At 46.1% G+C, this 27763-nt stretch overlaps 1 protein-coding gene across 1 annotated transcript in view; it reads right to left on the minus strand.

Annotated features, from left to right (window-relative positions):
* BMP7 (bone morphogenetic protein 7) overlaps positions 1-27763 on the minus strand; it is a 69956-nt gene that overhangs the window by 24930 nt on the left and 17263 nt on the right. The window contains exon 2 of the mRNA XM_075571622.1: positions 1682-1874. Coding sequence (XP_075427737.1) covers positions 1682-1874 — 193 coding nt within the window. The remainder of the gene's footprint in view (positions 1-1681; positions 1875-27763) is intronic.

Consider the following 27763-nt stretch of genomic DNA (forward strand, 5'->3'; position numbering starts at 1 on the left):
GAGGGAGTGCCAGGGGCAGTGTGACCGCGGCTAAATGTCCTAGACAGGACAAACATAGGGCGGGATACATTAAAGTGGAGTTAATATCGCAGAGGGGCCTAGGTATCCACAGTGACAATCCAATGGGATTATGTTTCAAATGTAAAATAAATAGATACTTTGAATGTTCTTGTTTTTTTTTTATAGCATGTATATATATATATATTCCCTTCGCTGTCGGGGGCAGGGGGCTTTTTGCCGCGGTGTGGCAGAAGACTGACAATATCTCTGTTTACAGACAAGGGCCATAATGAAGTCCGCGCTTTATTCGGCTCTGTTCTAATTTTAAAGCTGCAGACAAAGCAATGTCCTACATGTGTTTTTTTTTTCATAATAATAAATCAGTTCAGTACTATAAGAAAATACTTGTAGCATTTTTTTAAACAACTCTGAATGACAGATTATAATATTTTTAATGTAACAAGCATTTTTGTTTCTATAGCAACCATTTACAAAGTCACATCCCCTTCCTCTTCTGAAACAGACTCTGGCACACCCCTTTTTGAGCCCTGCCCTCTCTCTAGCAGTGCACTAATTGTATCTAGTGACTGCCTGGTCACATGATCTTCCCCACAGAACTTTGCAACTTTGGTCCTCTTCTGCTGCACTGACAGCTGTTTAGTGAACCCCCTGAGCCGAATCTTCGCCGATCGATCACAGGAGAACGGATTGATCAGCAACTTAACTAATTACTTATCATTGTGTGGATTGTATTGATAAAGGGGGAAAAAAGTGTTTTGTTTTTATTTTTTAAACTTCAGCTGCTTTAACGCTGCTGTCTGATAAAAGGGAGGAAAGGATTGGCACCTTTTTTAAACTCTTTTTTTAACGTATTTCAATCTTTATCGAACCTCATTTGAGGTAAGACTTTTTGACATTTCCATTCTCCCTGATTTTCCTTGTCCTTTCTTATTAAGAGAAACGGTTTAAAAGTAAAAAAAAAAAAAAGTTTGGATTTTTCACAGAAATCCCATACGGTAAGTACATTTCTTACTTTAATGGTGATTGCATTGCTATAAGGTAGCCAATTACTTTGACAAGTGGTTCATATGTAAATACCTATGCATGAAATGAGTGAAGTTGCAAGCGGCCATATTGTTCTATCCCGCCTCGACAGTACATTTGGAAACTGCAAAAGACAATTTAGGAAGGTAACCCTGGGACTCTGACGCCACCTACCTTTACTACAGGGTTAACATTATGGAGGGAAGTGGTTAATGCTGCAATCACCCCCCGCCCCCAGGACACCCTGTTTTATGACCAGGATGCGAAGCAGGGTGTCCCCTGGGGGGACCGCTGGGTTCCAGAGATACTTAGCAGTGAAGGCAGCGCCATGGTATTTCCTGGTATTTCAACGCTGCGCGTGGGACGCGGCAAGAACAAACTTCCTGTTGGCCCCCATCAGGCGGCAGATCTGAACAGCCATTTTGTTTTCTCTGAAGGAGACTAGATTCAGCAGTAAGTGTCTCAAAAATAAGGGGGTTCCCGGAGGTGAAGATTGTGCGTTTAAGCTATGGGGGAACCCATTGTCTCCATCTATGCTAAAAACATTTTTACAGGGGGGGGCGAGGGGGGACTGTTGCTTCAAGCAGCATTTTCCATGCATATCTGTGAGCTGGTTTGGTTGAATTCGAGCGCTTACCTGCCTGGGTGTTCCTGCAGGACCTGGTAGATGCTAATCTGGAACGTCTCGTTGTCAAACCGCTCTCGGATAAAGTCCTTGTATATCCGGAACTCCGCTGCCGTTACCGCTTCCCCCTCCGGGATCTTGTTGAGGTCGAACCTGAACTCCCGGTGGTGGCGCCTCTGGTGGAAGAATTCTTTGTCGTGCTCCACTAGGAACAGAAAGAGAGCCCGCCTGTAACTTTTGGGTGTTTGTAGAAAACCCTGCTCACGCGTACAGGGGTGCGCCTCTATTCAAATCCCACACTCAATTCTCCGCCTCACTTTGAAAGCTTTACACTCTTCTGCCCCTCCTTACATCTCAGCCCTAATTTCTCGCTCTGCTCCATCCCGACTCTTGAGTTCTGCTCAAGGTTGTCTTCTCTCTACCCCTGTTGTCTCTAAAGCCCTCTCATGCCTTAAACCTTTCTCACCGACTGCCCCGCACCTCTGGAATACCCTTCCCCTCAATATCCGACTAGCACCCTCTCTATCCACCTTTAAGACCCACCTTAAAACACACATGCTTAACGAAGCATATGAATAGCACTGTGGCTGATACTATACACATGATACATAAACCTTGGCCTCCTGCAGACGCACTTACCAGAACGCCCTCCTACTGTCTCTGTACGTTCCTGCTACTTACAATTAGATTGTAAGCTCTTCGGAGCAGGGACTCCTTTTCCTAAATGTTACTTTTATGTCTGAAGCACTTCCCATTATTTGCTATTTCTATATTGTCCAGTGTACTACTGCTGTGAACCGCTATGTACAATAATGACGCCATATAAATAAAGACATACATACATACATACATACATATACAGTACGCGTCTGCATGCCGCTAGTCATAGAAAAGATGATCGTTAAAACACAATTTCCTTTTTATCTTCTTTCTATATGTAAAGCATGTGACAAAGTATAATTCTACATTCTTACCTAAGGTAGCAATCGTTTGCTGCTCCTCTTATAAATCTGTCAAAATCCTGATTGTGTGCCTAACCAAATGGCCGCCTTTCAGTTTCAATCAGTCGTTCAGTCAGTGAAACTCAGCAGCTACAATCAATTCTGACATTACTAAGATAACATTGACTATTGTTACAGTTTGCAGCCGCAACTGCTGGGAACATTGGTAACAAATGATCACAAACAGGAAAGTGTGGCAAAGATCTTGCACTGCTGGGGAGGTGGGCTAAAACCTGCTATAGAAATCAAAGGGTGCTCAGTATATTAAAACTAATAGAAAATGGCATTAAGAGCTGAATAAAAATTTAAAAAAAGTCACTTATCTAGTACTACAGAACTGAGTTATTTAAAAAAAAAAAAAGAAAACATATACCATTTCACGTTTTGTTGCTTTAATCAGGTTTCTTATAACAGACTCAGACTATCCGTGTCTTCCCTAACCTGGGAGAGTTTACTGATGCTCAGGAAATTGATGGAAATGATTTACACAGATGCAGAATTTGATACATCCCATTACATTGTTTAACTCCTGTTACCAAAGTGCTGTTGACATTTTCCCAAATCACGGGCAGACGCACATGGGATAAAGTGAGTGCTTTAAAATGAGTAATTCTGCATAGTCTGTGTTTAAAAAAACAAAAAAACAATATATATATATATCAAGGATAACTTGAAAACAGTGTCTCTTGGAATGTTATCTGTGCTTGTCCTTCCCCCGGTGTGGATGTGTTTTATGGCTAGAGGTGTCAAAGGGTAACTGAAAGCAAGTGAAGAAAGAGTGTGTATGTGTATCAGTGTGAATAAAAATGAATGGAGAGCCCACAGTATAAACAGTGCTCTACACAAGGTGTGTGTGGAGTGAGAGGGATATAAATGGTGTGGGTGGGTGTGGAAATGTGAGAGTTTGTAGCACAACTAAAAGTGTGTGTGGATACTATGTGGTCCCTATTGGTGTATATGGATGGAAAAATAAGGAGTATTAGTATGTGTGAGAGACAGCTGTGTGTGCATACATATAGCACAGTATGTACAGACATGGCCTTTAGCGCTCATGGGAAGAGAGTTCGCTAGTGTCAGTAATGACTCATAAAATTTCGATCTCTGTTTAGGCCACTGCTAAGTGTCCCGAACAGTTGCATAAATTTGTATTCATGCAACCGTCTGTCTTTCGGGGTTTTAAGATTACCTTTGAGTATGGCAAATACACTGATACACATACACACTCTTTCTTCACTTGCTTTCAGTTACCCTTTGACACCTCTAGCCATAAAACACATCCACACCAGGGGAAGGACAAGCACAGATAACATTCCAAGAGACACTGTTTTCAAGTTATCCTTGCTTCATTCATTGTAACATCGCCGGAAGAAGAGATCAGTGTATCTCGAAAGCTCACAAAAATAAAAGCATTTCGTTAGCCACAGAACGGTATCATCTATTTATTTTTTGATTATTGAAGCTCGGCTAACACGGTACTGATACCTCTACATGTATATATATATATATATATATATATATATATATATATATATATATATATTTATATATATATATATATATATATATGCAAATACGACTGTATGCTCATCTATATATATATATATATATTATACATAGGGGCGACGCTGAGGGTCTCCGGAGCTGAACATCATTAATTTCAGCTCTGGGACCCCCTGCTTCCAGAGATACTTACCTCCGAAGATGCCGCCGGCAGCATTGCCTGCTGGGAAACAAAATGGAGTTTTACATCTCCGGGGGGGCACGCGGGCCAATAGGAAGCTGCGACGCCACCCTCCGTACCGCAGGAGATTTTAAGAATTGGGCGGTACTAGCAACACCTACGGAGGTCAGTATCTCTGGAAGCAGGGGGGTCCTGAAATGTACAGGGCGTTAACCGCTTCATAACCATTTCAATGGAGATTTGCATTCGAAAAACCACCTGAACCGCCACCTAGAATTTACCCCTAAATATCCAGCCATTTAAAGCCTGCAGCTGACATTCCAAATAAAAAAATGAAATGCAAGCCCACAATGAACACGGTTTGCAACCCTGGGGGTTGCGACATCAGCGACCTTCTTACCAGCCCAAGCTTATTTTCCTTAAAGAACATCTACCCTCAAAAACGACCCCTTGTGGCTCTTCCGCCCCCTTGGGTTAAACCGGCATCAATTTTAAGAACGGATGCTGAACACGTCCTTCTGGTTACTGATCACACATCGCCTGTGCCTGCTGACCCACTGGTTCTGTTCATTTATAATGGAATCCATATGCCTGGGACGCAATTTCAGCCCGATAATTAGATTCTCCTAACGGCAGTCGGTACCGTCTGGGGTTATAATCCGTGCTTCGGCACTGGTAAGGGTCCACTTGGAAATTGGCAATGCGTTGGCGGCTCTTCTGGCAGTGAATGGGTTAATAGGTTATCGGGGGGGACCTGTTGCACGGAGGACTTCAGTGGGAAATACCGTGCATTGGTGTCCCGCTTGGCACTATCGCAGTTTGATGAATAAACCCAGTTGACTGGTGCTGGTCTCCATTTGGTGTTGGTCTCGGGTTTCTGCTGCTATTTACTGACCCATACACAGCACGCCCTTTTTGGTCAAGTGAAACTCATTTCCACGAAGGCGCTGACCCTTCCTGTCACACCTGCTAGACTTACGCACTAAATCTAGTTAGCGTCCAAGAGCCAGCGGCTGACCCTTGCAGTGACATCAAAGGCCAAACTGTCTCCCCGCTGGGGCAGTCTGCAAGGTACCACAGATCACAGGGCTTCAAACCCCTCGTTAACCCCAGGGCTCTCAAAGCTACTTACTCTGCAACTCCCAGATAAGAAGTCAGAGGCTGAGCCACCTGTGCTGAAGCAGGGATGTCCATGAAAACTGGCCGCCCCTTGAGGACTGAGTTTGAGACCCCTGGTTTAAGGGGTACTTAAGGTTAGTGGTTTTTCGAGTAACGGGTTAAGGTTTAGAATGTCCTGGAGCGGTGCAAACCTGTGCTAAGCCCCTCTCTCCCTTTTCAGCCACTTGTAATGACCGCACAAATTCTAAAAACTAAAGTAAATAAAAAACACCACGTTGTGAGCACATTCACGTCTCAAGACAGGTCGGCAACCCTGCCCTTCCCCATTATCTCTTGGCATCCGCGGCTTACACTGCAGCCAGGGATTCTGGGTAATGACATGCACACAGTGTGTTTTTCCCCTGAGCATGTCCTGCTCTTACAAATCAACAAATGTCAGTGTTAAAAAATAAACAGGACTTTATTCGTGGCTAGCTTCTGAGGTTACCATGGTAACCTTTAGACCGGCACTGGGGCTCTGGCAGCGACCTCCATTTTAACCTCCCGGACACTTAATATTGCAAACGCTTCTATCTCCTGAACGGAGCATTGGATGTAAAAATAAGCGGAAAGGTAAAAAATATCAGCGAGAATTGCTACTTTAACCCATTGAGTTCTCCATGCGAGTCCAGATGCCCTATGACGTGTTAGCTAGATCAGGGGAGCGCACACTTTTTAGTCTGTGCCCCCCTACCTGCGCCCCCCCCCCCTTACTCGAACGCTTTTGTTTTCTGACGTCACGTGACCCTGCAGTGCCATTTGACGCTGCGTCGTCAGAAGCCGCCGGAGACCAGGTAAGTGAGTTACAGCGGCTTCGCACATGCTCCCCCGACATTTAATTGAAATGCTTTGGAGAAGAGTGTGGGGCCTCTAAGCGCCGAACTCCTGGAAAATTTCGCACCCGCAGGATTGCGCACCCCTGAGCTACATCATGGGCTTTTTTGGCCGTTTATTTAGGGGAGATCGCGTTCTGCGTTCCAAACCCATTCTGATCCGACGAGGACATTCTGCTTCAGCACAGGTGGCACAATCAGTCCCTGCTTCAGCACAGGTGGCACAATCAATCCCTGCTGCAGCACAGGTGGCTCAATCAATCCCTGCTTCAGCACAGGTGGCTCAATCAGTCAATGCTTCAGCACAGGTGGCTCAATCAGTCTCAGCTTCAGCACAGGCAGCTCAAATCAGTGGCTCAGTCTTTAACTGAGCCACTGATTGAGCCACCTGTGCTGAAGCAGGGATATCCTGAAAACCTGAACTGTTGGTGGATCTTGAGGACTGGAGTCATTCTTTTGTATATAAATGAAAGAGAAATGACAGCGCCTCCAGCAGTCACCTTGTGCCGCTGTTTTACACGCATTGCTAGAGGTTGAGCATGTGGGGGGGAACTGGCGCCTAATCTCCCCCCCCCCCATCCTAAATGTGTCAACTTTATGACTTCTCAGTTACATCGGACAAGCGGCTGACGAGTGTGACCAGTGGCAGTAAAAGAGTTAATTAAAGAGCTGTTCACACCCCATTACCGCTCCGCTGCCAGAGGGGTCTTCAACGCCTTGCAGCAGAACGGCAGTGAGGGGGTTAAAGATGCAGTCAAAGGACTCGTAACACCATTAAACACCTGTGTGTATGTACACGCGCACACACGCACACACGCACACACGTTTTAAGTTATGGTGGGTGAAAAAGGCAACAAGGAACCTCCACCGTATTGCATATAGCAAATAAAGAGATCACTTGTGAGCACATTCACATGTCTGCGGGCATGGTAAAGGGAAGAGCGCTGAGCAGCGCTGACAGCTCATGCTCTCCTGCTCAAGCAGGAGCTTTTTCGTGTCCCTGCATGAGCGTCAGCGAGCGCGCTTGTGTGCCGGGTGGGAGGCGGGCCTGGAGGCGGAGCAGGAGGCGGGTCTAGCGCGCCACGTCACGGCGCTGACATCACGGACTGCCATTGGCTTCTGGCAGTCACGTGACCGGCCCTGCGCTTCGCTCAGCGGGAAAACTAAAATTGGGTTGCCGGCTGAAATTCCGCACGCCTGCGGAAGCGCCGTCTAAAGCCGTGCTGATAGGGATAATGTTTCCCCACAGCACGGTCTTTTTGACCATGTCCGAGGCCTTAGGCAGGTCTGCAGCCCTGCCTTTCACCATTATCCCCAGCATACTGTGCTTCCACTGCAGCAAGGGATTCTGGGAAATGACGTGCAAATGAGCACACATTGTGTCACCTTTTGTCTGAAAAACAATGTAACAATGGTTTTTATAAGTGATCCAAAAAAAAAAAAAAAACAACATTTGCAATATTTGCCCCAAATAGAAAATGAGTGGGGAGATTTCTTAGTGATAATCAGTCTGCAAGAAGCTGAACACTTCTACTGCAAGGGGAAGTTGGCTACACTGCATATCAGACAAGGCCCAAGTGTGGGCCAAAAACCGTGATGTTTTGGGTCATGGGGTGGCAGTGAAAGAGTTAACCCCCCCCCCTTTTTTTTTTTTTAAAATCTGCCCTGCCAAAGATTTTTCCCCAAACTGTCCCCATCCACAAGGCTCTGCAACATTTCTATTATGACTCAATTTCCCATAATGACCAGATGTCAAAGAAAATCGTGTAATACTATATAGCCTTCAATGTAAATTAAACACTTAAATCCCTCGCACATGTGCAGGGCTAAAAGCCAACAATCATATCTTTGTAAACCAACAGCAAACAAAGGATGGCTTCAATTACCCTTTAGCTAAGGGAATTTTTCATCTCCGACTGCAGCTACCTATTATTATTCGTATGTAACAAGACATCTACAGCTAACAACAAAGTCCACGTCCAAATCTGCGCAGAAGGGATTGTGTTTTTACTTGGGTACAGCTGGTTTAAGGCATTTCAGAAGTAAATGAAATCAAATGAGAATTTCTAATCCTTCCTGGGCTCTGGATTCCATCAAACTGAAATCATTATGCATTAGGCTGCAGGTGCAGCGGAATAAAGGATTGTTCTGTTTTACTTATAATACCGCAGATTTGGATCTTGAGCGCCAAACAAATGTCCCTCTTACAACATGTGTATACATCCACTGGCAACACTTTAAACGAAAAAAAAAAAAAGGCTGACGTTAACCTTTAAAAAAAAAAAAAAAAAACCCTTTGCGTCTATAAAACAGACACGTGCAGCTCGATTCGATTTTTCTGCAGTGGGGAAGGAGTTTCTCTTGTTAGAGGCTTGTAAAACAGGGCGACGTAAAGTAACGGTTGCTTTGATGTACGGGGTAGATGCAATCTTGGAATAAGATATTCTTTTGAGTCCCTTTCCAGCGGTGTAAACAGTACGACTACAATGTACCTCGGTGCGGCTTGTTTCAAGGTTTTGGAAACGAAGTGGGTGAGATTGGCGGGTCCCGTTGTTTGTTTGCACTATGGCTGCCTGACCCCATCTAGCAGGTGAAGGGAATCATAGCCAAGAGATGTATGTCTAAGGCAGTGGTTTTTAAGCATTTTTTTGTTTGTTAAGGAACCTTATAATTATATTTTTAAATAGTGCAGAACCCCAACCCTCTCTAATAGCGCGTCTGAGATCAGATGCATTGTAAGGAACCCCGACCCTCTCTAATAGCGCGTCTGAGATCAGATGCATTGTAAGGAACCCCGACCCTCTCTAATAGCGCGTCTGAGATCAGATGCATTGTAAGGAACCCCAACCCTCTCTAATAGCGCGTCTGAGATCAGATGCATTGTAAGGAACCCCAACCCTCTCTGATAGCGCGTCTGAGATCAGATGCATTGTAAGGAACCCCGACCCTCTCTAATAGCGCGTCTGAGATCAGATACATTGTAAATTGTTCTACATTTGGTACCATTTTTAAATGACCTGAAAATTACAGGGAACCCTTCAGCGATGCCCGGGAGCCCCTGTTCAAAAACACTGGTCTATGGTATTTCCGTTTAAAAAAACATGTTAGTTTTACTGTGTCCCCAAATGTCATGTCAGGGCAGCATGACAGGGCGGTGTGTCAGGGCAGCATGACAGGGCGGCGTGTCAGGGCAGCATGACAGGGCGGCGTGTCAGGGCAGCATGACAGCGCTGTACATAACATTTCTCAGGCTCAGTGGGGGAGATTCCATAAGTGGCAATGCAGGGGTATCGCGCCCCAATCAACGCATTCAAAACAATGACATTTAACACCAGAGCGACCCCTGCTTCAGCACGGAGTGAATCCCGGCCAAGGAGTCCCTACTCCAAAGGGCTTCGCCATCTTTATTGTTGCACGGGGCACAGGGAGATAAAGCGCCTTGCCCAAGGTCACATGGAGCCGACACCGGGAATTGATGATCTAGGTTCCCCAGTGACAGTAGCACTGAGTGACTCATCCAGATCAGGTACAATGTTCCCTCTTACTACTGCGGGATACCTGCCTCAATATATCCCAATCTTAAGTGAATCAATAGGTGAAGAACTCTAGGAACATGTAATGGACTTATATACATACACATGTGTAGCCATGCCACCTGTGGCTACTAGTCTGCTACCCTCCTGGCAGTAAACCCTGGTACAATCAGGATGCCAGTAGTTGATATGGGGTTTTCCCCCTCCGAGGAGCTGCACTTGAGTGACAGCGGGAGGCGGTGATGTAGCACCGCCTGGCCTGGCATGGCAGGCCTGGGCATGACCAATCATGAGACAGACCTGGTGCCCTCCTCCTGGCTGTACTTAAAGGCAATACCGCCCCAAAATTCAGTAGTCCCTTCCCCCACTTGAGGAAGACAGGTCACACAGTGGAGAGGCTGATTATTGGGCCTTCTCCGGTCCTCTTCCCTCCGGGGGAGAGTGCGTGTGGACCATACTGTACCTCTGCTAGGGAGGCAGGGAAGAGCTAGGATGGCTGCGGGTGCCCTTGGCCTGTAGTGACAGTCCAGGGGCCATCCTTCAGTGGTAGCTTAGTGAGACTGCATTGGGCAGAAGCCTGCCTTGTTACTGTGCTGTACAGAAGAGAAATAAACCCGTTCCTGTTATTATACCTCCTGCCTGTTGCGTGACCTTACTGGGGGGAGAGGTAATAGTTCTACCGTGGGAGATCACCTTCAGTTCCCTGGAGCCTACGGCAGATGGAGGCTTTGCACTGCTAAAGAGATATGTGGGGTATGAACCCCAGAAGCCTAGTCCTGTGTACCCACTACCATCGGCGGATGACCAGCAGGTATATACACCATACACAGTGGTAATGGCCAAATCTCCCACCGGGTGGAGGAAACACTGTTACCCATGCACTAATAACGCATTGAGAGTACAGCAAAATGAAATGTCTTTGTCAATGACTGACTGTTGCTTACTACATCCCAAGTACTAACTTTCCATCATCATTCAAGATGGTTTAAAGCTTCAAACCATACATGAAATAGGTGCTGACACTTTACCTAAAAAATAAGAATATTATAAATATTCCACGATTACCGTAATCGGACATTTTGGGCAAGCCCAATTTGTCTCAACCATGTCCGGTCGCCAACTACTCCCTCGCCGCTGGACCTTCGGCTGTTGCCCATTTCACCAAGAAGGTAAGATAATTTAAGGGGATTTAGCGGTTAGGGTAGGAGATTAAGGATAAGGGGTTTTAGGATAAGGGGTTAGGTCTTAGAGCAAGGGGTTTAGGTTTTTAAGGTTAGGGGCTTCCCTTGGCAGTGAAACGGCCGGCGGACAGATGTCCCTGCAGCGAGGTAAGTAGCGGCTAAGCGCCAAATGTCCTTGACCCAAAGATTACAGTCAAACTGATACTTCTAAAACACTTGTAGGTAAATCCACAAAGCTGCCCATAAATCATCCTCTCCCCCCCCCCCCAAAAAAATCACATTTCATATTTTTCAAGGCTATAAAACTGCTGGAGTGTTTCACATTTTGACAGCATTCATCCAGGTCAAAAGTCATTTAAACTCAATGTATACGAGAGGAAAAAGAAGAACATTTGATGTCAGTGGAACTGCAGTTTGTCTGTTTTGTGTTGGTAAAAAAAATAAAAAAAACCTGCGTGGGAAAGAGAATCTTTTTCCAATTAGGCAGCAGGAGAAGGGCTGGATCTGAAAGTGGCCTGCGGGCAAAAAAAAATCTTAATGAGAATATTGTAAAGAAAAGACATACAAAAAAAAATGATACTAGCTACACGGTTATTGTTTACCAGACATTCCCCCTATGGACATACAGTCTACGAGGGCTGTGCTTTCAGTAAATGGGGTTAATGCAGCCAGCCCCAGCTTCTCTGCAAAATAATTGGAATCAGTCGTTTTCTAAATCACTGGGGGGGCAAATGTATCGAGGCAAAAATGGGGCAGTTCTGGGGTACAACAGTTGCACCGTATGTATCGAAGAAGAAGAAAAAATCCTACTAATTTCAATTAGATATTTTGCTTTGATACGCACGGTGCAGAGGTCTTGCTGCAGAATTTCACCGCGTTGGCGCATCTGCCCCGTTATCCATAAAAAGAAAACGATACTAATTGTAAAAAGGTTGATACAGTTGTTGGGTATTTACAATGCATTTGTTTTGACGTGGAACATGGCGGCTCTTTCGCGGAGATGAGGGTATTTACTATAAACGCTCGGCTGCAAAACCAGGCCGAAAACCTGATTTATTTCAGAAGGCCCATTCATAGCAACAGTTGTTTCATCTTTGATGAATTCCTTTTCCTTTGCTCCAGTTCTGCACCTGGGAGACTTCCATGAATAAACCCAGAGGGCAATCTACTAGCGATGTAGCTTTTGTTAGTCATACGAGATATACCAACATTGCGTGTCAGTTTGCGCTGGGTGGAGGGTCCTTTGAGCGTCACCAGATGTCCCAAAGGCTGGGCCAGTGGTGGCCACTGTGACGTCCAGCGGATGGCAACACATTGCTGCTCCTTTCTCTGAGAGGTTGTGCCTGCCGCTCTCAGGGAGCAGTGAACGAGAGCAGAAGGAGACGGTTTCCTTTGCCACTCCAAGAGTTAATCACGTGCAATGGGAGAGGTCTGCCGACTTTGATATAATCCTTGAAAATTAACCAGTCCCATTTACCAACACATCAAGTGTTGGTAAGCGGGAGAGCCTGGTTCAATTCCCGGTGCCGGCTCCTTGTGACCTTGGGTAAGTCACTTTATCTCAATGTGCTTCAAGCACCAAAACATAGATTTTAAGCTCTGCAGGGCAGGGACCTGTGTCTGTAACATTCCTATGTGCTGCGTACCGCGCGCTGTGCTGTAATTGTGACGCGCTGTGTCCCATTGGGAGAAAAGCGCTGTATGAAATTACGGGGTTTGCTATTATTTTAACTGAAAAGGTGGAGCGCGCACTGACCGGCATGCAGCCTTGCAAATAATGCATCAGCGTGTGTGTCCGTCTTCCACGTGTTCCCCAAAGCTGCGTCTTTGTCAGAATCCACTGCAGACGAGCTTTCTGGGTAATGACATGCAAATTGGCACACAGACTGTCACTCAAGAAGAACATTCCCGGTACACGTTATCCTGCTGCATTACACAGCCTGTAGAGCACAGCCTTGAATGAGGAAGTGCAGAGTCAGAAAACCCTCTTCAAGACAGCAGTTTCCTCCTCCATCTGTTTTGAGCTCTGCCACGGATTCGACACTACGCGGCTGGTAGTTATTGCAATCCAGACACAATGCCCCCCCTCCTCCCCCCCCATCACCTTGCTGTGTTTTGGTCTGCTGCACAGGACAGAAAACGTCCGTGGCTTTGGATAGGAGCGGAGTTGCGTGCTTCCAGTTAGCATGAGTACATGTGTTTAAGGAAGCACATTACAGCGCTAAATTCTTAACCAAATGCTTTTTTTAGTGAGCTAGTTGGAACTGCCTCTTGAATGTATGTCTAACCCCTTGTTTCCCAGATGGGCTTGCAGCCCCTAACTCTGACATCCGTCCAACCCAATCCGTAACAGGTCTGCACCATTCACCTTAATATATTCATCGGATAGTCTACACCGGGGCTGCTCAACTCCAGTCCCCAAGGGCCGACCAACAGGTCAGGTTTTACGGATAGCCCTGCTTTAGCACAGGTGGCTCAGTCGGTCAATGGCAGAGCCACTGACTGAGCCACCTGTGCTGAAGCAGGGATATCCGTAAAACCTGACCTGTTGGTCGGCCTTTGAGAACTGGAGTTGGTCAGCCCCGGTGTGTCTGTCTGGGATCCTTCCTCTGCCATTCTCTGTGTTCCCCAGGATACAGCCAGCCACCGGCGCACAGCTTGTATAACAGAACGCCGATACCCGCGCTACACCCTGCACCTGTTGAACACGGAGACGTGCAGACACACAAAGACTTGGCAGGGTGGGAGTGAGCGAGGCGCTGCTGCTATACAGGAGTTTGGGATGCAGCTGGGCAGACTGGCTCTTCCACAAGTCGGCTCATACGTTCAGCGTTTAACCCCTCGGCTGCCTGATGGGCCAGCGACACGCTGCGACGCACAACGACAAGATGGCACACGTGCCGCTGTGTTTCTGGTAGTAACAGAAGTAGCCTACATGACAAACAGGATAACTTTCTACGTGACCAACAAATAATTGTAATTTTAAAAGCAGAAATTCCAATCCCCCAGGAGCTGGTCAGTGCCCACCCCCCCCCCCCCCCGAACCTCCGTGCAACCCCCAGGTTCCTGAGATTTGTAGTGTCAACAACTATGGCAGCGTGGTTAGAAATAGAAAGTCACAGCGTCATCTTGCCCAGTGGACAAACCTGCTCTGTGATCGGGAAATAGGGGGGTTCGGAAGGCGGGTGGGTGGGGGTCTGAGGAGGGGTTCCAGAAGGCGGGGTGGGTGGGGGTCTGAGGAGGGGTTCCAGAAGGCGGGGGGGTGGGGATCCGAGGAGGGGTTCCGGGAAGGTGGTGGAGTGGGGGTCTGAGGAGGGGTTCCGGAAGATGGGGGGGGCCCAAATCCAGTAAACTACAGAAAAAAAAAACTAAAAACAAAAAAATGCCCAGTAGTACAAAAAAAAAGCCTGGGGTTCAAAATACCCCCTCCCCCCTCACCCATAATGTGGCCCCCTGGTCAAAATCAGCATTACCCTCTAGTATGCATCTGCTGCTTCCCTACAGCGGGATTACCCTATTGTCCATTTAATTTACCCCGTAAGGCAGGCGGTGGCCAACTCCAGTCCTCAAGGGCCACCAACAGGTCAGGTTTTCAGGATATCCCTGCTTCAGCACAGGTGGCTCAATCAGAGAAGAGTGAGCCACTGATTGAGCCACCTGTGCTGAAGCAGGGATATCCTGAAAACCTGACCTGTTGGTGGCCCTTGAGGACTGGAGTTGGCCACCGCCTGCCAGAAGGTGTATATTACACCAAGGCGACACACCCGGCTCCTTGATTTGGCACAAGAATTTCTTCCGGGTGCGTCTGAGGCCCGTGTCGCATTCACGTCATCTATAGTCCCCTCTGATGCTAATAGAGGAACCTAGAGGAGGAAGAAAACCCCGCAGACAATTCTTGGCCGTGTCCAGTTCTAATACTGACCTGCGCATCTGCCCTTTTAACTGTTATAACCAACAACTTAGGCCGCGTCCATACTCCGCGCGACACGAACAAAAGGCCTGTACCTCTACGCAGTAGGCCATAGATCCCTCCGCCGACAGGCGCATGCGACGCCATGCGCTCCATCGCCCGCGCACGCTTACTATATCCGTGGCCTTGTAGTGCGCAATGATGCAAAGAAACACAACCGGAAATTAGCATCACTCTGATTCACACAATCCATGATAAATATTTACCCTATAGCCTTAACCCATTGCGAGACCCCCAGGCCGTTAACTGTAGGATCACCCTGTAGTACGTAAAGACCCCCCCCCTCCCCTCCTCCTCCCCCATCTTATATAACAACCGGCCCCTATAGATTTCACTGGGACCTGTGATCACAAGCTGAGACTTCCATACAATGTCATGAACCAGCAAGGACTTATTCCTCTGGATCATTTAATGCTGGCAAGCAAGAAGCCAGTTCTATATAAAAAATAATAAAAAACCCTGCTTGGCAGGCCTCGCTCCTCCATGGGAAGAAATTAAAATTGGCCTTCCACATACAGGAAAGTTCGGAAATTAGAAACACGACTCGGGGTTTGGCCAAACCCTTTGAAATCCTGTACATTGCTACTGATGTCAATTAATGAGAAGCAGGATTTCGCTGAGAGGGTCTGCTCTGAAAACACATTAACACACGTTAAACATGTTTGCACAAGCAGTAGATTAGAAGTATCTCGGTTCCAAGACAATAAAGCAATTACACTAAATCTTGTGTAGACTCCAGCTTGCTGCTAATTCAATCCACTCCGTTTGGATAAGGGTCGGATTTTCACCATAGGACACAGTGCACCTGGCATAGGAAGCAGCCCAGAGGAACGGAGAAGGGGGCTAGTTAGTCATTACCCTCGATTTTCTTTAATTAATGAACCCCTGTAAATACCCGGTTTGATTTAGTTGGATATGTCCCTTTTCCACCCTCAACTCCTATGCTCAGAAAATAGCCTTGAATTCTTTGAACTCTCCACCAGTACCAGCTCAAGTTAATACCCGACAAAAAATGCTCTGTACAATTCCCGTGACATGAGAGATCCAAGCGCGTAGACAAACAAAAAGTACTGGTACTGGGCTTCATTTGAAGACATTCCACGAACTAAAATGTAGTGATGGTTGATATTTGACTATTTGCTAATTTTTGATTGAATAGTTCAAAAGATTAGTAAATGTCATACTGTAATTATATATAAAGAAGTGATCGATATCTGGTTCCCTACACTCCCATTCGCTCGCTTCGATCTGCAGGCGATGGACTCCGAACGGTTCCCAGAATCTGCGTCACTTCCTTTGGCGCCCCAGCTTTAAGCTGCGGTGCTCCCGCTCTCTGGAACAGTCTGCCCCGTACAGTCCGAGCTGCCCCCCTCTCTGGGAATCTAGAATAACAGGCCCAAGACTTACCTGTTTAAACCAGGCATTTAATTAATGAACCACAACCTGTCCAGCAATACTACATTACCACTCTTTTCTTTTCTTATTGTAATATGTAAAGCATGTGATCATGTACATTCTTACCTATGCTGGCAATCTTTTGGTACTCCTGTCAAAATCCTGATTGTGTGCCTAACATAATGGGCGCCTTTCAGTTCCAATCAATCCTTCAGTCAGTGGTAACTCAGCAGCTACAATGTATCTGGATATAACCAAGGTAACATTATCTATTGTTACAGTTTGCAGCTCAAACTCCTGGGAATATTGGCAACAGATGATCACAAACAGGAACGTGTTACAAATATCTTGCACTACTTGGAAGGTAACCTAAAGCCTGCTATAGAAATCAAAGGATGCGCAGTATAGTAAAACTAATTAAAAATTACATTAAGTGTTGAATTTGAAGAAAAAAAAACTGTCACTATTATGTAATACTGTAGAGCTGATTTATTTAAAAAAAAAAACCCCATAAAAGATTTCACATTTTGCAGCTTTAAAGCTGCAGTCAAAGGTGCCGTTTTTTCCCCCCTTTAATATGCGCATCAATACAATCAAAACAATGAGAAGTAATTAGCTTAGTTGCCGATCGATCCGTTCTCCTGTGATCGATCAGTGAAGTTTCTGCTTGGGGGTTCACTAAATGGCTGTCAGTGCAGCAGAAGAGGACCAAAGATGCAAAGTTCTGTGGGGAAGATCATGTGACCAGGCAGTCACTAGATACAATTGCTGCTCTGCTAGAGAGAGAGCGGGGCTCAAAAAATGGTGTGCCAGGGCCTGTTTCAGAAGAGGAAGGGGGTGTGACTTTGTAAATGGTTGCTATTGACACAAAAGTGCTTGTTATATTATAATACATTAAAAAGGTCATTCAGAGTTGTTTTTAATTTTCTCATAGTACATAACTGATTTATTTAAAAATAACACACATGTAGGATATTGCTTTGAACAGCAGCTTTAATAACCACAGCCACGTCCCACCCTGTATTACATCTTTCCTTGTGTTTGGTCTCTCTTATAACCTTAAATGGTTTCTTCTTTTTCTCTTTTTGCAAATGTGAACCGCTTTTAGTCCCATTGGGAGAAAAGCGCTATATAAATAAAAGTTATATATTATATATATTAGTTAGTAGGCGTTTTGTTCTTTGGGTCAGTAACTGATGTCTGTTCAATTTCAGTAGAATCAGCAAACTAAATGAACTTTTAGTGCATACTATTACTCTTGACCTTTTCTGTGATATACCTAGAATATCTTGTGGTCATTTCTAATGATACACCTAGAACATCTTGTGATCATTTAGAATTATACACCTAGAACATCTTGTGATCATTTCGAATGATATACCTAGAACATCTTGTGATCATTTCAAATGATATACCTAGAACATCTTGTGATCATTTCGAATAATATACCTAGAACATCTTGTGATCATTTCGAATGATATACCTAGAACATCTTAGCCTTGGAACATCCGGGTCCCTAGCATACCAGTGGCCATATTGTTCTGCCATATCCATCATGATGAAATGCTCCTTTTGCAATGGCTGATCAGGAAGAAATCTCCAAATGAGCGGTCGGCCCCATCAAAGCAGCAGTGAAGACCCCTGTAGTCATGGCAGTCAGGTGATTGGCTCCTGAAGCACTTTGGTGCCTCCGGACCTCCAGCACTGACAAGGTCATAGACCGAAAGGATGTCTGTTTCAGTGATGCCTGTTACAGTCAGTGGGGATTATTCATTACACTGAGAGTGTGCAGATCATGGCACTGTCACATGGAAACTATTCTTGCTTTTAATGGGAGTTTCCTTGCCATAGTACCCCGATTGGCACGATTGCAGCTTAACGAAGAACAAACACCCAATGAAGCCAACCGAGGTATTCTAACACATTATTAATGAGAATATTTTTTTTAAAAAACACGTCCTGGGAGACACCTACAAACAGCCACTATTGTGGATTTTTCTCCAAACTGCTTTGTGTCAACCTCACCAAAGGGGTTTGTGTTTTATAGTTGCAGGTAAACAGGTTGCTGGGCTATGTGAAGGTAACCTTTGAATTTGTAAAGGTGTTGCATATATCTGAAATTATACAATGGATCTCAACAATTTCCCTCTCTCCCCCTTTCTCCATTTTGTTCTCTTCCTCTATCTTTCTCTCCCTCTCTTTCTTTCCCCCCCTCTCTCTTTCTTTCTCTCCCTCTCTCTTTCATTCTCACCCTCACCCTCTATCCCTTTACCCTCCATCTTTTAAAGCTGCAGACCAAGCAATATCCTACATGTGTTTTTTAATAATAAATCACTATGAGAAAATACTTGTGGCATTTATTTAAAAAAAAAAATTAAACCACTGTGAATTACATTTTTAATGTACAGCAGGGCCCCGCTTCTCGGCGCTCCGCTTTTCGGCGATCCGCCGATACGGCGGCACCGAGAAGGGGGCCGCCATGTTAGATTTTAAGTTGCGCGTGCGCAGAATGGGCGGGTGCACCCAGCGCGCATGCGCAGACCGCAGTTTGCGCGCGCTGAGCATAGGTCGCAAATGTGCAGAACGGCGAAAATGCCGGTTTACGCATGCGCAGAACTGAAAATCGGCGGATCCGTTTTCCGGCGATTTTCACTATACATTTAGAGAACCCCCAAGCCAAATCTTCACCGATCGATCGTCAACTTAGCTAATTACTTGTCATTGTGTGGATTGTATTGATGCACATATTAAAGGGGATAAAAAATTTAAACTAAAAAAAAAGGCAAAAAACAGCAGTATGGAAAGCTGAGTTAACACGTCTTCTCTCTCGCTTTTGTTCTCCGGTCTCGCTCTGTTTTCTGCTAGCCGCTTTCTTTTCCTGAAGCGCTATTATTATACTTCAGCTGGCAGACGTCTTTTAAGGAGGACACTGTTGTTCTTTTGCATAATACATGTTGGCGGTGTCACAGAGGCTAGGGTTAATAGAAGGATGTGTGTATTGTGTCATTCTTTGTCAGAAGGAATGCAGGGATTAGGTTTAAAAGTGTTACTGGGTGAGTGTTGCAGCTGTGTACACTTATTGTAAAAAGACTTGGATCCCGCCAGTAAAATCCATATATTAGGCTTGAAGTGACCCTGTTTTTAATTAGCAACAATGTAATACGCTGCTAGTCCTATCATACTTTTAATGTTCGCCCTATTCACTTGAGGTTTTGTGTAGAAAGCGTTTAATTTGACAGCTCTGCACAGCTTTTCCTTGATATACGCCAGAGCACAGAGCTATTACAGAAAAGTAGCATTAGCAGCTGAAACCGAGCAGGGCTGAGAAGCACAAATTCCACCCAGAAATAGCTCAGATTATCAGATACATGAAACATTTTACTTAACCCTGGTTAAAGAGGCAATCCAAGCAGGCCTTTTTGTAAATGCAGCCTTTGATGACCTTTTATTGAAAACGAATTACCTAAGCTGCCGATCAATTGGTTTGTGGCATAGGAAAGTGTGTTACGGTATAACACTGCTTACCAAACATGGGCTGCTTTTGTCTACTGGTTACAAAGAGTTGTATGGGTGCCCTGTGAACAGATGCTATTTACGTGATCTAGAAGGTGGGCATGAAGTCCTCATCACCTGCTCACTGTCACAAGGGTGATGTCATCTAGATGAAGTATAAGACGTGACCATGTTATCAGGTATGAGATGTGTGGGCTATAGGTACAGGTATGAGAAGTGTGGGCTATAGGTACAGGTATGAGATGTGTGGGCTATAGGTACAGGTATGAGATGTGTGGGCTATAGGTACAGGTATGAGAAGTGTGGGGTATAGGTACAGGTATGAGATGTGTGGGCTATAGATACAGGTATGAGAAGTGTGGGCTATAGGTACAGGTATGAGATGTGTGGGCTACAGATTCAGGTATGAAAAGTGTGTGCTATAGATACAGTTATGAAAAGTGTGGGCTATAGATACAGGTATGAGATGTGTGGGCTATAGGTACAGGTATGATAAGTGTGGGCTATAGGTACAGGTATGAGAAGTGTGGGGTATAGGTACAGGTATGAAAAGTGTGGGCTATAGATACAGGTATGAAAAGTGGGGGCTATAGATACAGGTCTGAAAAGTGGGGGCTATAGATACAGGTATTAGAAGTGTGGGCTATAGATACAGGTATTAGAAGTGTGGGCTATAGGTACAGGTATGAGATGTGTGGGCTATAGATACAGGTATTAGAAGTGTGGGGTATAGGTACACGTATGAGATGTGTGGGCTATAGGTACAGGCACGAGATGTGTGGTCTATAGGTACAGGCATGAGATGTGTGGGCTATAGATACAGGCATGAGATATGTGGGCTATAGATACAGGTATGAGAAGTGTGGGCTATAGGTACAGGTATGAGAAGTGTGGGCTATAGGTACAGGTATGAGAAGTGTGGGCTATAGGTACAGGTATGAGATGGGTGGGCTATAGGTACAGGTATGAGAAGTGTGGGCTATAGATACAGGTATGAGAAGTGTGGGCTATAGGTACAGGTATGAGAAGTGTGGGCTATAGGTACAGGTATGAGATGGGTGGGCTATAGGTACAGGTATGAGAAGTGTGGGCTATAGGTACAGGTATGAGATGGGTGGGGTATAGGTACAGGTATGAGATGGGTGGGGTATAGATACAGGTATGGGATAAGTATGTGGTATACATACAGGTACGAAATAAGTATGTGGTATAGATACAGGTGAGAGATATGTGTGGGGTATAGGTACAGGTATGAGATAAGCGTGGACAATAGGTACAGGTATGAGCAGTGTGGGGTATAGATACAGGTATGAGAAGTGAGGGGTATAGATACAGGTATATGTGGGGTATAGATACAGGTATGAGATAAGTGGGGGTACAGATAGAGGTAGATAACTGTGATATAGATACAGGTATGAGAAGTGGGGTAAAGGTACAGGTATGAGATTAGTGTGAGGTATAGATATAGGTCTGAGATTAGTGTGAGGTATAGATATAGGTATGAGATTAGTGTGAGGTATAGATATAGATATGAGATATGTGGGTGGTATAGATACAGGTATGTGAAGTTGTGGTATAGATACAGGTAAGAGAGAAGTGTGGGGTATAGATACAGGTAAGAGATAAGCATGTGGTATAGGTACAGGTATGAGTATTGTGTGGTATAGATACAGGTATAAGTGAGGTATAGATACAGGTATGAGAAGTGGTATAGATACATGCATAGGTGGGGTATAGATACAGGTAAGAGAGAAGCTTGGGTTATAGATACAGATAAGAGAGAAGTATGTGGTATAGATACAGGTATAAGTGGGGTATAGCTACAGATATGAGAAGTGTGTTGCGGATATACAGGTACGATGCTGAGCCACACACAGCTTCAGCCTTAACCCTGCACAAGTAGCAGCTCAGAAGAAGAGAGAACGCTACTGGCTCTCCATCCAGCTCCCGGGACTGGCTGAAAATGAGTCATTTTGAACATTCTTCTATTAGTGTCCATCAAAAAAAAAATACTTTGCATTGACCCTACCGCTCTTGCTCTGGGTAACACAGGGAGGTATTTACATATTTACCTTTGCTCTTGCTTCACTATGCAATGGCATTGACATTCCTATGTAATATGTGAGATTTGGAACCACCCTAAATTTGGGTTTCCATCGACTATTCAACAGATCACGAATTAGGAAACAAAACGACCACAGCGAGGAAGCCATGGGGCTACAGCTCTCGCTGGCGTGTCACGGTGGGAAATAGCGCCATATTCTGCACTACAGCGCCGATAGTGCTGCGCTCTCTCCGCTCCAGCAACGAAGTCGGCTTCATCTGCACGTTAGTGCCTTCCCCCCGCCCCTTCGTTAATTAAGCTTCATTCCAGGTGGAAAAGCCGTTAGTTCAAGCGCAGGTCAGTTAAACCGCAGCAACAACACTTGGTTGACGCCGGCGGGTGGAGGCGAGGTTGGGAAGGCAGCGAGGAGGAAGGGGTTACTGAAAACACAGCTGGCCTCAAACTTTTTATATCTTGCAGCTCTCTCCGGCAGAAAAACTGTGTGACATCTCTGTTAACCTTTTGGCTGTTCACCAGCGGGGGTGGGGGGGGGCCCTGTTGTGAGTTGGAATGCAGGGTACCCCCCCTTCCGAAGAAACGTCTTAACACAAGCCAGGTTACAGCTGCAAATGCCTAGAGCCCGTGCTCACTTTATAAAACATTCCCCCCCCACCCCCCCGAGAAACGTTGGAACGTTTACAGAACTTTATTCTCGGGGTCCCTCCGGGGTTCAGGCACAAACACCGGTTGGTATTTGTTTTTTTGGAGGGGTGGGAACCTTGGGGGTCTCACCGCACTATTTTCAGCTTCTGGGACCCCCGTTGTTGTTGAGATGCTTACGGGTAAAGGTGCCGGGTGTTGCAGTCCCTGTTGCGGTTTCCTCGTATTGGCCCACGTGACGGTCCACGACATTTGGTCATGGCCATTTTGCCGCGGCCAAGTTGTCGCCATCATTTAGCCGCCACTCACCTGGCTGCAGGGATATCCCTCCCTCGGTCGCTTCACCACCAAGGTAAGCCCCTAACGTTACCCCTTACCCTAAAAACCCCTAATACTAACCCTACTCCCTACCCTAAAAACCTTAACCCCTTACCCTAAAAACCCCTAATACTAACACTACCCCTTACCCTAAAAAACCCTAATACTAACACTACCCCTTACCCTAAAAAACCCTAATACCAACACTAGCCCTTACCCTAAAAATCCCTAATACTAAGACTACCCCTTACCCTAAAAACCCCTAAAACTAATACTACCCCTTACCCTAAAAATCTTAACTCTTTACCATAACAAAAACCCTCACCTTAACCCCTAATACTAACGCTACTCCCTACTCTAAAAATCTTAACCCCTTACCCTAATCCCCAACCCAAAAACCTAACCCATTTACCTTAAAATCTCTATCCTTAACCCCCTACACTAACCGCTAAAACCCCTTAAATGAACTTACCTTATTGGCGAAACGGCCGGCGGCAGAGTGTCCAGCGGTGGAGCGGCTGCGACGAAGGGTCCCTCGGTGACCAAAATGCCGACAGAGACTCAGTGGCGGCGAGACAGCCACGACCAAATGTCCGCTTCCGCCCATGTGGTGCTCGGGATTTAAGAAACCAGGAAGTCACACCGGTACCTTTACCGGGAAGAATCTCGGGAACCCGGTGGTAGTAACGTGAAAATAACGTGATTCCGCTCCAGGAACCCCTCCAGGTTTCCATCCTGTTGGGTAAGGAGGAGATCCATGGGTCCTACTTAATATTCTGCTTCCCCCTCACTGGAGAAGGCTTCACGTCCATTCGCTTGAATGGAGCTGTTGTCTTCTCCACCACTGGGAAGCCGGCTTCACAGTATATGTGCCAAGAGGCTCCGGTTATTATTGATTTTGCTGATGAGTTGGAGCTGAGAGAGGTGTTTTTGTATCAATGGATCAAAGAGCTCTGTTCCAACGTTGCCCCAATGCGCATCAGCATGTGACTAGGGCCGTGTCTGCGGGAGTTAGGGAGGGGTGAACCCCTTGGCTGCCTGCTCTGGCAACCACGGGGTTCAATGACACGCCCGTTACAATGAGATGTCTCCAAATTCTGCATTCCTCTGCCACATGCTCTTTGCTTTTTTCCGCGTATCAAACAGGATTCTGCCAGATGTGACCAGGAGTATGCTTTACGAACACAGACTGGCTGAACAGGTCCCCCCTTGCTACATTCACAAACGAGGATATAAACCATGAAGTGCCTGTGGTCATAGGGCACTTTGCTTTGCCTTGGTACACAGCTCTGTATGAATCAGGGCTATGCTGTTTACGTCTCGGCTTATCAAAGTACTTTGCCCCCAAAGTATGTGCGTTGGGTATTAATACCGCCTGCTTGAAATGTTATTTCAATTTAACAATGGAATTAACCACTGTGCCTTCCCATCTCTCATTTATTTAACCCTTTGAAGGCCTAAGGACGTAGCTACTACGTCATGAGGTCTGACACACCGGGGGCCCCGCGCGATGTAGTATACACGTCGTCATCTAATACATGGGTGGCCAACTCCAGTCCTCAAGGACCACCGACAGGTCAGGTTTTAAGGATATCCCTGCTTCGGCATAGATAGCCCAATCAGTGGCTCAGCCAACGAACCGTGAGGACTGGAGTTGGCCGCCACTGATGTCATTGTTGGTTTTTGAAGGGGAGGTTGCATTCTGAACGAGATCTTACAGGATGAGGAACAGAAGGCTGGGGGGCTACTCTCTTTCTGCTCCGTCGTCGGGGAGGGAGACATCCGCGTAATCGTTTCAGAAAAGCGGTTCACGTGATCGCGAGTGCCGGCACTCAAAGAGTTAATAGAGCAGCCTCTATTACTCCACTGGCGGTGTATTTGAGGATAATGAAAAGTTGTTGTATGTCCGTTTGTAGTGTCATATGAATTAACATTACTGGTACAAACAGATGAAGACAAGGAAGGTAGAACTGATGCCTTTAGAAGTTGGTCTCTTCTACAGGCTGCCACAGGTACCATCCTCTGTTTGGTACAAAGAGATCACTATCCACCAAGATATAGGGCCACACGTACCAGAAAGTGCTACTCTACAAGGCCCGTTCTTGGCCATTCACTTCAACTGAGCTGCAAGGTGTCTTCTGGCATAGGAAATAACACTGCTTACCAAACATGGGCTGCTTTTGTCTACTGGTTACAAAGATTTGTATGGGTGCCCTGTGAACAGAGGCTATTTACGTGATCTAGAAGGTGGTCATGAAGTCCTCATCACCTGGTCACTGTCACAAGGGCGGTGTCATCTAGATGAAGTATAAGACGTGGCCATGTTATCTCTACACTTCCAGTCTCTAGAACTCCCTCGTCCTAATGGGAAACTCCCAATTAGGCCCAAGGCCCTGACCATTGCAAGGTCTACCATGCTGACGTTGTGTGGCTTCTATTCCCCACGCCCTCTAACCTCCCATTTATAATCAGCAAGGTTCCCACAGCTGAGAGAAGAACAGAGAAGTCTATACCAGCAGAAGCAGCTGATCGGGGCGTTTTCAGACTGCACTCCCTCTCCGGCTGATATTAATTAAACCCCATCGCAGATGTAAATATTGGAGAGCTACTATATGGCGACCGTGCTAATACTCTGCAGCACCAGTCCTAGGGTCGCCAGGTGTTCAGTATTGAACCGGACTGTCCTGTATTTGGACACTCTGTCCAGTAAAAAATGAGAGGTAATACTGGACATGGATGTGTATACCGGTATTACCTCTCTGGACATAGAGACCTGACCGGCATGGGGGGGAGGGGGGCGGGATTTTCCCGAGCAGGGAGAGAGCAGGGCTGTTGCTAGGGGGCTGGGCAGCTTCCTCCATCCTGATTGGCTGCTGCTGTGTAATGCAGCCAATCAGGAGGAGGTGTCAGGAGCCTGGGCTGGGACAAAGGAGAAGAGGAAACAGCATGGAGCGGTGAGAGGTGAAAGAGAGGTGTATGTCTCGAGCGCGTCGCACCTTTCACCTTTTGTGTCCAGCATTTTTGGAGAAGTTACTTGGCAACCCTATGCATGACAGGAGATTGAAGAACTCCTTATAGAATAAAGTATCACCATTTCAGAGCTGGTTCCAAACAAGAATGATTTGCTCTCTCTCTCTCCTTTTTTTTGTTGTTAAGGGAATTTGTAAACAACGCTGATTACTTTAATCAACGCCAGGGCATGTTTACCAGGCAAGGAAATCCCATGGGGTCTGAGATAGACAAAAAGCTATTTGCAAAATGATAACTCTCCGGCAGACAGTAGAAGGATTTGCAAGGGGCGGAGGCGTTGGCGAAGTTGGCACTCCCCCCTCCCCTACGTCGCGGCTTCCTATTGGCCCATGTGGTGCCTGCATTTAAATACTAGGAAGTAACCTTTCCGGTAAGTATCTCCGGAAGCAGTGGGGGGGTTCCCAGAGCCGAAATGAATGTGGTTCTGCTCAGGGGAGCCCCTGCTTCTCACCTGTGTAAACACAAGAGGGGACGAACCGCAGATCACTCTGTTAAGTGTATCGTGCAAGAGTAACGTTCGCAATAAATATTCTGCTCTAAAGTTTAAAGCAAGAAAAGAAACAAGGCAATCAAGATGGGCCGTGGGTATCTTCAGCTGATTCCCACGCTCCTTATCTGCACTACAATATACCGGTCTATATGTATATATATATATATATATATATATACACACACAAACACATATATACACTATACAGTAGGGCCCTGCTTCTTGGTGTTCTGCTTCTCTGCGATCCGTTGATACGGCGGTAGTCTTTCCCGACAGCAGTCCTTTTTTCGCGCATGCGCAGAAGGGAACACAGAGTCGGCGCATGTGCAGAATGCTGCATTGTGGGACGGCGCAGCGGGGAGGAGAGATAGATGGGAAATCACCGGTGGACATAGCTTTTTTTTGGTGCCGAGCGCACAAATGCTATGTTCCGCTTTTTGGCGATCTCCGCTTTTCGGCGGGGGCCTGGAACGGAACCCGCCGTATGTGTGGGGCCCTGCTGTGTATATAAATTTATGTACAGTAAGCGGTGGACAAAAAAATAATAAAATAAAAAAAAAAAAACTTAGGAGCCAGAGTTTGGCCCGGTCGGTTATGCGTACCAATGTGTGTGTGACACACACACGCACACAGATGAGCACACATACTAACATATGCGCATGCACATACACTGTGCTGAGTTCCACCTGTCAAAAGCTTCTTCCGTTTATACAAGCAAAACACCATTGTCTCACGCATAAACCTTTAGTGCCTATTGGGGCAGAAGAAACCCGCACACTGTTCCTTGTGTCCCCGCTCTCCTCCTTTTAGAGTGTATGTATGTCTTTATTTATATAGCGCCATTAGTGTACATAGCGCGTTACAGCAATAATACGCGTGACAATCATATAAATAACAAATAGTACACATAATGGGAAGAAGCGCTTTCAGACATAAAAGTAACATTTAGGAAGAGGAGTCCCTGCCCCGAGGAGCTTACAATCTAATTGGTAGGTAAGAACGTACAGAGACAGCAGGAAGGCGGTCTGGTAAGTGCGTCTGCAGGGGGCCAAGGTTAATGTATGAGGTGTGTAGTATCAGCCACAGAGCTACTCATATGCTTCGTTAAGGAGGTGGGTTTTAAAAGGGGTCTTAAAGGTGGAGAGAGAGGGTGCCGGTCGGAGACTGTAAGCTCTTTGGGCCAGGAGCCTCATTCCTAATGCGTCAGTTTGTGCTCACACACCGCCCATGTTCTCAGGCCTGCCACCAGCTACTCGGGGGGCCTATAACTGTAACCCCGGTCCCTAA

Source organism: Ascaphus truei, chromosome 15, assembly GCF_040206685.1.
Source record: "Ascaphus truei isolate aAscTru1 chromosome 15, aAscTru1.hap1, whole genome shotgun sequence".
NCBI lineage: Eukaryota > Metazoa > Chordata > Amphibia > Anura > Ascaphidae > Ascaphus > Ascaphus truei.